Source organism: Corticium candelabrum, chromosome 21 (assembly GCF_963422355.1).
Source record: "Corticium candelabrum chromosome 21, ooCorCand1.1, whole genome shotgun sequence".
Taxonomy (NCBI): domain Eukaryota; kingdom Metazoa; phylum Porifera; class Homoscleromorpha; order Homosclerophorida; family Plakinidae; genus Corticium; species Corticium candelabrum.
In genome coordinates this window covers 31994-48515 of record NC_085105.1, presented here as the reverse complement: position 1 = coordinate 48515, position 16522 = coordinate 31994, and the positions used below count along the sequence as shown (strand labels likewise).

General features: G+C 39.0%; 1 protein-coding gene across 3 annotated transcripts; it reads right to left on the bottom strand.

Moving 5' to 3' along the window:
• Positions 1-8: 8 nt before the first annotated feature.
• On the bottom strand, positions 9-16381 carry LOC134196220 (centrobin-like). 3 transcript variants are annotated; one of them, XM_062665297.1, is made up of 20 exons: positions 16288-16381; positions 16102-16213; positions 15809-16041; positions 14286-14402; positions 14099-14215; positions 12349-12405; positions 12133-12276; positions 8347-8427; positions 8245-8277; positions 8085-8165; positions 6303-6398; positions 6143-6220; positions 6021-6083; positions 5839-5960; positions 2253-2343; positions 1425-1641; positions 1198-1372; positions 679-760; positions 569-613; positions 9-485 (listed from the first exon to the last, which is right to left on the bottom strand). In XM_062665297.1, the coding sequence occupies exons 1-20, from the start codon at positions 16330-16332 to the stop codon at positions 39-41; spliced, it is 2436 nt and encodes an 811-aa protein (XP_062521281.1). In that variant the 5' UTR covers positions 16333-16381; the 3' UTR covers positions 9-38. The 3 variants fall into 3 exon arrangements, with proteins under 3 accessions (XP_062521281.1, XP_062521280.1, XP_062521282.1); XM_062665296.1 differs by having other exon boundaries at positions 15809-16213; XM_062665298.1 differs by lacking the exons at positions 16102-16213; positions 16288-16381 and adding an exon at positions 14480-14683 and having other exon boundaries at positions 15809-15912.
• Positions 16382-16522: the final 141 nt, after the last annotated feature.

Below are 16522 nucleotides of genomic sequence, written 5' to 3'. Positions count from 1 at the left end.
TACAATGAATTGAGAGTCCGTGTCTTGTGTAGGTGCTGCTATTTCCATGGTTTTGCTTGTGATCTTGATTTTGTTGGGCGAAATGACTGTTTATCACTAGGAGTCACTCCATTGCTCTTGCATAATGTTGATGCTCTTGTTCTTTCTTCTTGGAAACTCCCCTCTAGGTTTCGTCTAATGCTTTCTTGCAACTTGGTCTGTTTGACAAGAGTCTTCGTTTTACAAGTACTTTGTGATTGTTGGGCAGACCCACTGTACTGCTTTGCAGAAATACAATCAGGCTGATCCAATGGAGCATTTGTTGAGCTAGTGTTGATTACATCATTCCCCTGATAGTGTATCGCAGTTGAAGTTGCTACTACTGGTTGTTGCAGAGGGCCACTATCCTCAGGATTGCTTGGAGTTGAGAGAGATACAACTGAATACTTCGAATGTAAGGGTGAGAATACTGGGAAAGTAGTTGACAATTGCAATGGAGAGGCAAGCTGGAGATGACGACAGACAGATGAGAATCATGCGAGTAAGAGCTCAGCTAATCGCCATGAAATAAGAAATTAAACTGTCATACCTGTTTTGGCTCCTTGAGTGACTGACTAGGAATCCTGTTCAGTAACTAGAAAAGAATTAAGTGCAATTAACAACACAAGAAACTAGCTGTCAACACAATTCATGTCTTACCAAGTAAACATAATGTCTAAGCTCGTCTTGCTGCTTTTCATGAAACTGCTGTTTCATCTCAAAATTTTCAAGCTGACTTGACCTAGAGCAAGGAAATACACCAGTAAAACTTTGCATTTTTTGGTATACGACTGCACTTTACGCTAGTTACCAGATAAATAAATGACAATAAACAACCTCACATTACATGCACCTCTTTCGATTTCATGATTGTGATTTGATTTGAACTGTTGATTTGTGGCCAAGTGATGACCACCCGGCAGGCATGAAATACTAATTCATTACTTAATTAGTAAAGAAATATCAATATCGTAAATCAGTCATGTCACAATAATCTCATGGTTGGGTTGAGCTGCTAGGATAACTACTACGTTTGCAAAAGTGCTGTTCAGATAAGAGACAACTTACTGTATTTTTTGTAATACTAACTGATTCAAATGCCTCTGTCTCGTGCATCCAAAAATGTGTGCATGGGTGTGGTATGTAGTTTAGGAAAATCCAAGACGCAGCAGTTATTACCTGGGTCCACCATCTGACGTCTGTCTAAAAGTTTTCATATGATCAGTCAAATAGGAAGGAGATTCCATGCTAGTTGCATTAACTTGACTGACTGGCAAAATAGGAAGTTGTCTACTCCATGAAAGAGTAGTTTGTTGTTGTTTGAAGTGGGATTTCCCCCCTTCAGAGACCCCATCTGCACACACAAACATCAAAAGGTACGTAACAGAATACTATGACAAGTGAACCTTGGCTTTGGTCTTCATCATAATTTGATAGACGTAAAGTCTGGTGATGGCTCTGCAAATGTTCTGTGTCTGATATCAGGGAACTTTCAACACTACTTGTCTTCATTGATGATATCGATAGAGGGCTATCTGTTAATCTTGGTACTTCTGTGAGATCTTTGGCTGTGATGTGAATGTCATTGAATGGCAAATCATCCACGTGACTACTCTCGCTCTCCTATAACACAAATGATTTAGTTACTTACTTAGTAACGTAGTTGTGACTAGCATTGAGAGTTGTGTTTGAACTAAATCTGTTTATGTAACTCTGTTCAACCCTCGGTTCAAAGACTGCATGGTTTATGAAAGTTCAGAATACACTGTTGCACTTAATTATAGTGTGGTAATTTAAGTGCAAACTCTGCAAGTCATCACCAAACCCATATTACCACCACACCATATAAATCTGTCGAGATTACACGAGTGATAACAGTGAACGCACGCTATGCATTCCAAAGTTGTTTACATTGTTGTTTCAGTCAAGTTGCTAATTCCGTAAGACGACTACCATAACCCTAGCGCATGCACCTAGGGTAACAATTACTACAATTGCCATATTACAGTTGTAACCTCAACAGCTCAGAAAATGATTAGACCATTCAACAAGATAGGATGAAAAGAAATATAGAAAAAGCAGCAGAACTAGTCTACAGATTGCCCTCACACCAACCCTCACAAAACAGCCACACTATATAACTAAATCAACAAAACTATTTTAAATTTTAACACTGCCAGCAAACTGCAAATCCTAGAAAGTCTACCAGATGGACAAAATACATACTAACAAACCTCTACAGTTGCTTCTGACTTTTCAATGATAGAAAGAACTTGCTTGCAGTGAGACTGAACCAAAGCTTTTAGTTGCAGAGAGATAGACTTCCTGGAGCATAAATAAGTACACAAGATTACACCATGGACCAAATACAGAATTCAAATATTAATTATTCACTTCTTAGCTGATACTACTTGTTTGACTGTTGTAGTACAAACTAACAAGCACTGATAGCAGATACCATTGCCTACCAAGGTGTGTTGGGTACATTGAAATTTGTACAAGTCATGCCTAGACACTCTAAATTCTGCACCATTCAGAGAACTCAATATTCATGCTTTGTGACCTTACTAAAGACTTCTCCATTTTGTTGCTTTGCTGAATATCAAACAAGTTGGATATAAAATATGATTCAATAGTCAATAGATCCAACATATTAAATGTAGGTATTTGATTGGGTACTTCTGGTCTACAGTGAGGTCTAGTGCATAACATAAAAGTGTACTTTGCAAATTTAAAACATCAAGAATTTCTGAGCTACAATATTTTCAAAAATAAACCTGACAAACGGTTAAGAAAATTAATTGGAAGCTCTGGTTTTCAAAGTTGAACATCCCCTTCAATAACTGAATACTGAACTCTGAAACAATGTCTGTATTGCATTGTATGGAATTAGATCTTCCTCTACGTACACAAGCCATACATAACATATGTCAGATATGACACACATAAGTGTATGTACATCAACTCACAACTCAAAACAAGTCTACAAAATGTAATATGTCAATTATAGTGACCAAACTATGTTGCTCAAAAACCCTTGCAAGGCTTCTCAGAATCAACTGGACGTCATTCCACAGCAGCTTCATTTATTAATGGTGCTGAGTTCAACAGCCAATTCATCTACGTAGATGTTCTCCTTGAGATTATCACTAACACCATGAATTAATTTCCATCATGCATCCAATGTTGTTCCTCCACTGTAAAACTATTTAACTGCTTAGTGGCTCCTCAGTGCTGACAGACGAATAAGCAGCCACAAAAGAGCATGCACACAAGCACAACTTGGTGCAAGGTGCATCTGGCTAAGGTCACTCACTGCCATTGAAATCAATAGACCCGGCATCAGCATTCCCTCTTCAAGTGCCTTCCTCTTCTCCATACACTGCTACATTCCAACAGCTTGCATTGAGCATCGTGCTACAGTAACACCTGGCAGTTGAAATGCATGACGTTTTAGGGTAGGTGTTCCTAATTGTGGACACTCCCCGGTAATTTGAGTTACAAATGCTCTTTCTCTGGTAACCTGCAATGGAGGGAGAGGGAAACATGTCCGATGTACGCACCAATGTCTAAGCTTTGGAACAATACCAGTACGGATAGAATCGCACAACGTCAGCTAGCGCACTAGCAAAATATATGGGATAACATCTGTGAACAGCCCAAACGGGGGTGTATCCTAATTGTGGACATTTTTTCTCCGCCACAGAAAGTGACTGGGTCTGAGTAACAGCTGGACTAGATACCTGAATGGTTGCCGCACAAGCTGGTATTTTTTGCACCGCAATCACAACCATGTTCTGTGGTGTATCACCAGGATTCACCTGCGAAACTGTTAGCACCTACAAGGTTCCCCCATGACGTCCACAAATTCGAGGTATACAAATCGATCTTTTGTTGGATCATGAAAGTGCCCTGACGTTACTTAAGCAATTATCGAGTACCTTGGTAAAGTTTTGGGCTTATAGTTACGTTGACTTTAGCGTGCTAAAGAAGCGCATTATGTGCATGGAGCGAACGTGTATTTCCAGTCTAGTAAACACCTGAATATCTTCACTCATACTAGATCTAGACATCAGTAATCCACTGACAATCTAGCTGTTTTCACTGCTACTACATCTGGCCACAATGGGGTATGAAATGAGAACGAACAAAGTAGGTGGAATGTCAATATCAGCAGCATATGTAATCCAGTCATAATTTGACTGTCTTCACTGCTTCTAGATTTGGCAACAATAAGACACAAAATGATAACCTACAAACTCACCTAGGATAGGTGGAAGGTCACAGCTACCTTGTCTGATATCAATAATCAGCTCCACAAGCAACACAAAAAGATGCTAGAACCACGGTTTACAGTCAGACGTTTATCTAAACATGATTGATCGTCTTCTGCATTGTATCGCAAACAGAACACTTGGTTTCTGCAAAATGTGAAAGGCACGACGCCATTTTACACAGAGGGATACACAACAGAACAAGGTTTGATTGCGGGCCAAGATACCAGCTTGTGAGGCAACCATTCAGGTATCTAGTCCAGCTGTTACTCAGGCTCGGTCACTTTCTGTAACGGAGAGAAAAATGTCCACAATTAGGATACGACCCACGTCCAAGCTGTTACAGACGTTATCCCGTATATTTTGCTAGTGCGCTAGCTGACGTTGTGCGATTCTAGTCGTATTACACGGTTTACAGTCTAGACATTGGTGAGTATATCGGACATGTTTCACTGTCTCTTCGTGCAGGCTACCAGAGAAAACAGCAATTGTAACTCAAATTACCGAGGAGTGTCCACAATTAGGTACACCTACCCTATCGTAAGCCCTAGTAATATTCGTCATGTCTGGGTGACAAAACGTCCCCAAGTGACCTCTGCTGAGTGAACAAATTAACAATGAAGAAAATGAAGAACTTCAGTGCAAACCCTCTTCGTGCCATAAGCATTGCAGCTTGAATGTAATTAGTCAGAGCCAGTTAGAAGAGCGTGAAAAAGGGACTGACATCCGGTCACATATTAGCCTCAATCAGCAATCAAGTGTTATATACCGTTGCCTAGCAGGCCAGTCTGTCTGTCGGTCGTATGTCACATGACCGACCTGTCCCTAGCGTTTCACACATCGGGTAATAAGCATAGAGTACAAACAACATGTAAGTGTGCAGAAAGTAAGAAAAAGCAAGAAAACCAAGCTGCCATTCAAACATAAATTAGCATAAGGAAACACTATTCTGAAGCACAAGCTGGTTTTCTACTGTAGAATCCCCAAATGCATACACACATACGTGTATGCACACACATACACATACACATACTCTTACAAACTTGTACGTATCAGCCTCACCCCCCAAATTACAACAGTTCTGCATAGTGTGCCAGAACTATGCACATATCAGCGGCGTACCCAGGCATGTTTCCAGGTTGCCCGGACATCCCAAGAGGTGGGTGTCACCTTTACTGTTAGTGCGAGTGACTGTTAGTGTAAGTGCTGAATGATCCGTTTTAGAACTGTAGTCAAGAAGATTGTTAGATCGTTGATGCTATGCAATAGCAACAGGCTTGAATTAGGACCCATAAGTGAATGGTAACCAAACCGTGTTAGATCATTGATATTAATTATTCTTGTTGATATTAACTTTGGGAAACCCTAGCTAGAGAATTCTGGGTACGTGCCTGCATATGACTTCCTACCAGATAAACACTAACATCTAATTACCCATCTGATGTAAGGGTCATTTAAAATTTGACATCAAAAATCTAAAATTTCCTGCATAGTCTCCATCAGTCCCAAAAATCTATCTGCTGTGTTATCTTGATATGAGTTATACCTTTTATCTTCTGCATTGTCTCTTGCTTTCTTTTCATTGTTCAATTGTTCTCCTAAATCTCTAACTCTTGTTTCGGTTTCAGTCAAAGCACACTGCAGGCGAGTGCATCTTTGTTTCAATTCCTGCAAACAATAAGCTTGTTTAGCTAATGACTTCTGCTTGTTCTTAGAACATACACGAACCTCTTCTAAGTATTCTTTCAAGCTCAACAATTCATTGTTGTGACGATCAGTGAGCTTTTCAATCTAAAGCAAATCTCTTTCAGAATGTCGCTTCACCATCACAAAACTTCTGTTGGATGTACTTCAGCTCTGTGACATTCATTCACATGATGCCGCCATTTCTCTACCTCTTCTTGTGCTCCTGAAAATTTTGTCATCAACTATGTACAGAAAACAACCACTACTAAAATTGTAGAGTTAGAACAACCAACTGCATAGATAATAACAAATAATTCATGATACCTCAGTGTGCCACATTTCTTGAAGTTCAGCTCGTAGTTTCATCAGTGATGCTTGATATTCATTCTCTTTTAGTTGTAATTTGATTCCCCACCCTTCCTAAGATGTACAGTAATGTAACACTAAACTTAATACGTGGTGTGTGATGTGACCTGAACCTGGACTTCAGCCATGCAAGTACACACACACACACACACACACACACACACACACACACACACACACACACACACACACACACACACAGTGACACACACACACACACACACACACACACACACACACACACACACAGTGACACACACACACACACACACACACACACACACACACACACACACAGTGACACAACACACACACACACACACACACACACACACACACACACACACACACACAGTGACTGACACACACACACACACACACACACACACACACACACACACACACACACACACACACACACACACACAGTGACTGACACACACACACACACACACACACACACACACACACACACACACACACACACACACACACACACACACACACACACACACACACAAGGTGCAGCTTCAAATTCAGGGTGTGTGCATGCATGTTCTGTTTTGAAACTCGTAACAAAACAAGTTTCAGGTAACCACCATGCTAGGCTGGTGCACCCTATAATAATCCTTATAAAGTTATATGTGCCCACATCCATGCATGCACATATTATATGCATGTGCATAGTGTACTTATGTACTCAAACCATATGAGTGATGTACTAGAGTTCTTCATGTCACAAGCTCATTGTCCAGTCTCTCTTCATTGTTGAAACAATTCTAGAACTAGCTAATTTAGCAGATTTCTACACGTAAGTGCAATATCATCATATTGAACCTCCACATCTCCCTTGATAAGTGCCACTACATCACTGTCCACAAGCCTTGACATGATGCTTACTAGTCAGTGCAGTTATTGAATGTATACAAACAGTATAGATGTAATAATAATCTATATTAGTCCACATCTACTTGCTCCATTAAAAGTGCAGAAATCTTCAGAACAAAAAGTATCTAACTATTGTTGTACAGAAACCACAACCTCTTGTTCTTCTCATCACACATGACAAATATATATAACATATGCAAAACTTGTTGGAAACTACAAATCAGATCACTAAATTAATGTCAAACACATAAACAGACAGCACATTAATTATACTGTATTTCTTAACTTAAGCCAATTGTTACCTACTGCAATAATTTATTGCAATTGATAGACTTAAAACAACAAAACATCAATTTGCATTATACAAGGACTCATGACAAATCTGTTGCATTAGTAGCAATTTGTGCAATTTCAAGAGTTGTGTTGACCTACTACTTTAAGATTTCATAGTCCTGTAATTGAAAATTTAAAAATTTTCCTTGTAACTGAGTGTCATTAACTTTTGTCCATAAATGCTGTCAGTCTAGAACTTAATTAACAAAAATGCTATATGATATGCAGCATTGGGTAAGAACATAAACATGGAACAACCAAAGTTAAGACCCCATTACATAAGCAGCATCTTGCAGCTGCAGTAACCAAAAGTAAAACATTCCCACAGAGTGACACCTATCTTTATGTTTATACCATCTGAAAATCGAGTTACCATGGAATCTAAATAGTGGCCATGTAGAGAGCTGAATGACACTGCATTAGAGACTTCAAGAGATGAACCAAGTTAGACATAGTCAATGACTTGGCATAGCATCTTGACAATTTAAAATAGTCCAATGTAATTTACTATAGAACTACCTTTTCTGTTTCAAGCCGTTCAATTGTGTTTCCCATCTTCTTTAATTCAGATTGCAAACTTGAAATTGTTTCTTGAAGTTCCTGTCAAGTATCACATCACATAATTGCAATGATCATACAACATAAAATTAAAATGAATTGTATGAAGTAAATAAATAACCTCCGACATTCTTCTAGCTCTTTCTCCTTTCTCCTACTCAACAGTGATATTGAGTTACTGTATCAAACAACACTGTATTGTTTCCAATTGGATATGACTCACTTTCTCAGCATGTAACAAGTCTTTGTGCTCCTTCAGTTGATTATCTGTCTCAATTCGTAATTGTTGGCTAATAATCTGCTCCTAAAGAATACACACCACCTTCACACAATTACACCACAACTGGTAGGGAGTAGCTCACAGAGCAACTCCAATATAAATACAACAATAAGCTTCTTGCAAATCTTAATGTAGCTGCTAATGAAAAGGTAACAGGACAAACATTAGGCTAGTACCTAGATACGTATTTGATATCTTTATCACCCATGTCTTAAAACTTCTAAAAGAAGCAACTGCAGTTAGATGTGTGTCTGCCAAGACACATCTCATCCACTTATTTGTCTTCTTTGTGATCCCTTCTTGTAGTGCTGCAAATCCATTTTGCCTATACTGATAGACAGAACTGATATGCAGGGACGCACACAAGTGAATAGATACACACTGACAGGCACACAGACAAACAAACAGACAGACAAACAAACAAATAGATGAAGGAAAGCAACTACTTCAAACATGTACTAAAGGATCGACTATTGAATTCTCATCACCACTTGCGCAATGCTTGTCCGAGTCTTTCTCTGGACCAGCAGCATTAAATTTGGCTGTCTCTTCATGGATAATTGTGAAGCACTTGCCACAGTAATGTCGAGATTTAAGCAGTGAATGCGACCATCTTCAAAGCCAACTGTCTTCACAGAAAAATGCAACAGCTTACAAAGAAATTGACAAATACCCACGAGCAGCTTTCCAGGCTTTTTTACCCATTCTAGGCAGAGATGCTTGACTGGAGGGCACAAGTTGAATCATTCCCATCAGTACACGACTTCTCCCTTGATACCATCCATTCATTATACAGATCTTGGTAAGCTGACTTACACAGCTTCTTCTAGAAGACACCAGCTGCATGCCTGTACCTGTTTTGTGAGGTCTCCTGGACTAATAAATATTTGTTCCTTAGTCTGGCTGTGAACATGAGACGTCACCTTGTTTGTCAAGTGCCACTTGTTATTTAAAATGTGGTAAAAAGTCTACCTATATTGGTTATATTTTACATACGTGTAGGCACCCCAAACAAAAAGACGAGAATTAAAGCTGATTTGACTCCACACTTTGTCAATCCAAGAGTAAGAACCTTGTTCGTCCAGCCATTTCGGCTTGGGGCACAACAACTCCAGGGACAAGATTTAGCTCAGGAATGATGCCATGTACACACCCTTGAAAACTACAAATGGCTTCAGTTTCCTTCCATCTGCCATACCAGTGCTATAGTATAAATATGCCCTAGTCATGGCTAGTTGTATGAACAGAACAGATTGCTCTCCTGCCCTTTCCATGGTAGTGTTTCCAAGCATGTCCACCCAGGTTCCCAATAAATGCCAAAGGAATGCTGGTGAATAATTTGAATCTTCCTCACTCTCAGAACAAATGTGGAGACTTTGGTAATTATGCCTTGAGGTAGCTGTTGCTCTCTTTTGTAGGGTAAACAGTGTGAAAATAACAGTAGGACATAGGAAAATATGTCCCACCAAATGTGTTGTTTGTCCAACCAAATACTGCACCAATGTTGGGACGTGTTTGGACAAAACATCCACCCATACGCATATATGATAGTGTAAACCTTGTCTCTTAGCACATGATGTCCTTTCCAATGATGTACCTGTTTCATGAACTTAGGTGCCTCCTTGCATGCTTTATCCAGAGAAAACATCAGCTGCCTCTAACACCATTTCTCCCTTGGAAGTTGGTTATCAAAAATTACATGCAAAATGGCTGCAGTAGGGAGGCACTTAATTAGACATGTAACACCATACAAGAATGTCCTACCTAGGCTCAGCCTGTCCGAGCCAAAATCATTCCCTATATTCCACACTGGTAAAGTTGTCATGTCTCATGAACTTCTCAAACCACCGCCTGGTTGATGTAAAGTGAGTCCCTTAATAAAATTTTTGGGCCCTTGTGCTGGATGTCTGATTTTGTAACTCTGAGACGTCGACTGCATATTTCTTCGATCAAACCGGCCATGCAGCTGTCCCTCTTCATAAGGGAGAAGTGGTCTTCGTCCTCCTCCAGACAACAGCCTTTGTTTGTTAGGCAGAGTTAACAGTTTTTCCTTTTGTCTTCTCCAGTCATGTACACTATTCTCAGAAATGCTGATCTTTCTCCCCACTCCTTCAATACTCTTCTCAGCATATTCACTGATGGTCAGTTTGAATGCTAGCTGCATCATGCTCTCTTCTTCTTTACAGGTTCAGTCACAAATGGGCCCTTTTCCGTACTTCTTCAGAGGTTCTCTGACTGATATTTAGCACATGTGCAGAATCATTCACATGGCGCAGTCAATTCGAGGATGTGTACCATTGCTTTCATGATTGAAGAATCTGTACAAATTATTTTGAGGACGCTGTCTAATTGAGGAAACAAGGTAATTTCCAATATCTATAGTCACAATTATTCTTTGCACTTGATTCAGCTTTGATTATATAATCAATACACAACAAAGTGTACAACATGTTGATTAGTAAAGGTGCTGTGTATACAAAGTAAAGCAAATCACAATTGCACAAAATGTTTTACATGATTACTTGTAATATCCAGTTCATCGATCAGCAGTGAAGTAACAGAGTTCCTCATGCATACTTGAAAGTCTCAAGAATTCAGTGTCCAATACAATTAACCATTTGCCAAAGAGCCATTCGTTTCTTCAGAAACAGAGACTAAAGTCTGTTCGATTATTGGAGAGGACGTGGGAACTGCGGTTAATAGATAAGGAATTGAAGAGCAGAGATGGGCGTTGTTAATTCCGGTTAGTGAAATAAACGGTTCCAGTTTAGCTATGAACTTAGGTTCAAAGGTTCAACCAATGCCTCAACTACATAAGCTTGCTAGCTACAGCTGTTTTACTTATCAATCCATATTTCAAAGTACGTCCCCGTCAGCTTTCAAGTAGTGGGCGTTATAGCGGTGGCTTTGAAGTTATCAGACACCTGGTGTAAACGCAAGAGGAGGGCAGGGCCAAGCGAGTGTCATACAGGAAGTTACAAATTGTGTCGTAATAAAGAACCATTCACAGTATTCATTAACTGATCTGGAACCTCCTCCTTGTGAGCTTTCCAATGATGTTGGAATCAACCTGCTAGGACGTCCACTTCAGGAGATACGGGTTTTTCCCCACGTCCTCTCTAATATTCGAACAGACTTTAATTGTATGCTGACTACTGTAAATACAAATTGACTTTAAGCAGAAGGTTCATATACTGCTAGATATGTCTATAATATATACTAAATGTCAGGTCTTCTGCTTGGAAGAGGTCAACTTGATATTTTAGAAAAAACTGCTGAAGTCACTTCTTGGCATGAGGTATTATCCAAATAATCAGTGCCATTCAGCAGAAATGGTTTCAATGCAAAGACCTCAGTATTGATTCTAGCTAAAACAATCACTAGATATACAAAACTACCAGACTGTAACAGCAAAACTTCCATTTGGTTGCATACATAGCCAAATTGACTCACTATGCAGTACACACTACATAGTGAGTCAAATAAGTTTTCAAGGCTTTTTATCACAGACCACTGGATGTGTGGCGAGTGTTGTAGCACTACGCATGTGGCCACACTTTATTCCAATGCATTTCTTATTAGTGTCACATTAAATTTGTAGCAAGTTATATCCACATTTTCGAACAAAACTTCACCTATAGGACACTATTCTGAAAAGTGAGATTGCTATGACAAACTCATTGACTGCATTAAACAAGGAAATCATAATAAAAACCAAATTTGAAGTACTTGATCAAACTTGGACTTGAGTTCAGCATTACTTGCTAACAGTGTTGCTTTCTCTTCTTCAAAGAGTGACTGGACTTTCACTTTTTCACATTGCTTCGACAACAAGTCTGCACATTTAGCTTTCTCATCTGCCAACTGCCTTTTCTAAAATGCAAATATGTACACCAAATTAATAAAAGCAAGCTTGTGTCTTGCTTAATTATCTGCAAGACTAACTTGATCTTCCAAACATCTGCTTGTTCCTTCAAGTTGCATTTCAATGGCACTGTAGGCCTTAATTAATAAAACACAATAAGTTATACTATATGTACATATTATATGAATCAGACTAGGCTTGTACGTGTTACGACAAATCTACCACAATGCTAATAAAGAAAGCCATTGCAGTAACCACAAATAAGTGTTTCCTTGCAAATAGTGGAGGTGTAAAACTTGTAAAGACAAAAATCGTTGGAGTATTAAATTTTACATAACACATTCACAATAACAAAATCAACAAACTGTCACTAATATCTAAAACATTCTTCAAATAATAAGTTTGCAGCTTGTTTTTTTCAGAGGAATGGATGGTCATACAGTAGACTACTGCATTTGCCCAAATTCATACTCTGTTGGAATTCATGCACATGGATATCATCAGACAATGTCACATCTAGGCAATGCTGACCGATCACCAGCCAATGCTCATCAACCACATGCATTATAACAGATTACACTATAAAAACTGGTATGCATATACAATTGGAATCAGAATACACATCTAGAATCAAAATATCTTCATAGGAATAATTTGATAAAACCATTTAGTATCTACAAAGCAATAAAGTCTTAATTTGTACATATGGTCATTCTGTAGAAACATTGTATAATACTGGTACTAAAGCACATGATAACTTCTACTTCTAATTACTAGCTGTTACCGTCAGCAATGTTGCCTATAGCCATGTGTCTAGTCATCAACTGCTCCAATGATCTAACTTTACAGTAACTGTTGATCACTTAATTATGTAGATAACTTAGTGCACCCTCTCATGGTGTTCCCCCAGAGAGTACAAGCCGCATGTACCCCTAATGAGTCTAAGTGGTTTTCTGTCATATTCAATTTTTAAACCAGCAGAGGAGAATAAATATACTACACTGTAGTCTGACTGAAGGAAATCAAGTGTTATGATCAATAGACTATCAATGCATATTGTACTGATATCACTAAAATGTACCTCAGATTTAAATTTATGGTTGCAAAGATTTGTTCACTGAGATCAAAGCTCGACAGTTCAGATCCTTTTACACAAATTCTCATACCAATGCGTGAAATGCTAGGTATAGTAGTGCAGGCCGGTCACGTGATGATTAGAGATGACTAGACTACTCGCTCTGCTTTTACAGCCAAAGTGTGCTTGAATGGCGTCAGACCAGTGTCAAACTTAACGAAAATATAATATAGTTCAGGTACATTCAGACACACTCGCAGTTTCAAATAGTATGTAGTTCCAGTTGAGTATGCGTTTCTGCCGCACATTCAGTCATTGTCAAAACCAGCATAGAAGAGAAACGTGTCTACTGCTGCTAAAAGAGTAAGAAAGTCCATTGCCATATGTTTACAACGTATCTCGCCTCTCAATGTGTCTAATCCCCTTCTCATGCTCTTCTAATTGGCTCTGACTAATTAAGTTTGATCTGCAGAGCTACAGCACGCAGAAAGTTTGCACTGTAGTGCTTCTTCATATATAATAGTCGCACACTTGTCTAGCATTCTCTGATTTCAATAAGAATGTGTTCCTTGCAATCACAGCTTTCAACTGAGCAGTACTGTAACATCCAAGACGACAAAATAAACTACTGTTTCATTTGCGTTCAGCTGCATCCTGCAGTTTCATAATTGGATCCAAGTCCCAGTATTGGTGTACTTAATCACAGCCATAATAAGCAAGTTTCTAATAGAATGTAATTAATAATAGACACTGACCTCTCGATGCTTTAAGCAAGCCTCTTCCAGCAGCTCCTTTTCTTGCTTTAACTTTCTTGTGACATCTTCCTTCTGTTTCTGCTGTTGCTGCCACCCAGAAATAATCCCTTTAAGCGTCTAGCTAATTGAAACTTATTTAACATATCAGAAACAATGCAAAATTTTATTTAAGAACACAACAGTTTACCTTTTCTAACTGTTCAATCATAAATTCTCGTTTTCTGCTTGATGACGCAGTGACAGTAAGTTGTTGCTGAAGCTGCAGCATGTTCTTCTGAAGATCATGAATTTCTCTTTCACATATCTATAACAAAGAAGAGTTATTGGAGCTATAATAAAACAAGATCCATCGTATTCATTCTCTCAAATAATCTATATTACTTCGTTTCTGCTTTAAATATGATGATAAATGTCACCAGGGCGAGATTGATGATTAGCAGAACACTTCTGTTCTCCTTCTACAAGTTATATATCATCCAGACTTCCTTAATGGGAAACCAGCTCTTTTTGACACCACTGTCCGCAATTCATTGCAACCACGATTTGTCTGCGCTGCTGCTATTGAAGCCAATGCAGCTGGAAATGCTGGAGAAATGGAAAAGACGAGAGATATGAGTTTAATGTGACTCAATGTGGAGCAGATGTCTTTCCTGGCCATCTCTATAGAAGTTTGGGGTATTGGACTTCGGCCAGAACTAAGACTCTGAAAACTATAGCTTTGAAATCAATGACGTTCTTTGAGACTACTTTGAATCAAGCTCTTCAAAATCTTTCTGAACAGTTATCGGTTAAACTTTGTGAGTACAATGCATGGATAGATGTGGGTGTTAAGATATCTAATATAATAAAAATATATACCATAACCTCAAACTGATCATGCTCAAATGTCACGTGGTCATGTTTTTTCTTTATTTTTTCAGCCGTTTGGTCGAGTTTTTATGTCAAAAAACCAGAGCATCAAGAAATTCAGTTGGTCTAGCTGGCCTAGCCTGGTTACCAGGATCATCTTGATACCTCATTGAAAACAGAGTTTATGTGGCAAATACTAAGAGAACTGTTGTGCTGGATGGCAAACTGAGACAACTATCATTCCTATGGATCCTATCAAACAATGTGACAGAAATTATTTCCTGACATTCTTACTTTCGTTTGTAAATAACCATGCAGTTGCTTCTATAAGTCTGTTAGCCCAGTACAGTGGCCTAAAATCTTAATGTCTTAAAACTTAATTATCTAAAGTTTACAATGCAAGAAAGACACAATGAACTTGCACTACATCTACTTCAATTATAGAACTGACATTGATTACGATGCAACTTTGCATGGATACGTTTGTTAACAAACAACCTCTCAGAACTAATTAATGTCTTTCTTGAACATACAGGACATAATTAATGGATGTTTTGTGCTTCGTATTAGTACGTGTACACAATTACTTACCATGATACTATGTTGTGGACTCGATCGAAATTCATCTGGTAATGAGACATTAATTAATGTATACCATGGTATTCACAAACTTTTAGTGAAACCTCACTAAATTGTCCAAGTTTGCACCACCCTTTTCCAGTCTGGATGCGCCAATGATTTAACGTATCAGTTAGTAATTAATAAAAGTCAATAAGAAGTAGGGGTGTCCCAGAAGCGTGAAGTCTAGCCCCCATTTCTAGAGGTCCACGCTATCATGATCAATTGATTCAAACCACTTACTTTTCTTCTTAACCTTTCTCGATCCAAATTCTCACACAAAACCTGATTTTCAGTGGTTTCAGGTGGAGAGCTAACAATTGATGTACACGAGCCAGCTTCACCATACCAAACTAGCGGATTCACACCGACACATGGTGCCTGCATCGAAACTGAATCTGAACCAAAAGACGAAACCGGGAGTCGCGATGGCGAAGCTGTGCGTTCTGGTAGCAACTGGTCTGTTTCCGCTTGTTCTGCGGCAGACACATAATTAGCTTCACTTGATAGAAATTCCCTCTCCATATTGTCATCACTATTTGTTTTCGTCAACCGGCTGGCTTTCAGAAACGATTCTAGCTGTTTTTGAACCTTAGTCATTTGTTCCAGGCTCGACGTAGAAACATCATTATCGTCGGTATATAGAGACTAGGCAAAAATCACAGTCACTAGTGCTGTTTTACACAAGGCTAGGCAATATCCCAAATTTCCAAATATCTTACCAATTCGCTTCTATCGTTCAGGAGAGCAGCGCTAGTAGTCGCCATTCTAGAGGTACGTACATGCACTGGCTACGCGAGACTACAGTCGCGGGTACAGTAGCTTGGCCCAACTAAGTCCCGGATAAATACTCGAAGGTTTGTTCTAGCAACTGCTGCTGCTGTTACCGATCAAATGTGTCTAGTATGCTACAATGTCGAGGATACGTCTGATTACGGTGTCATGTCTTGTCACTCG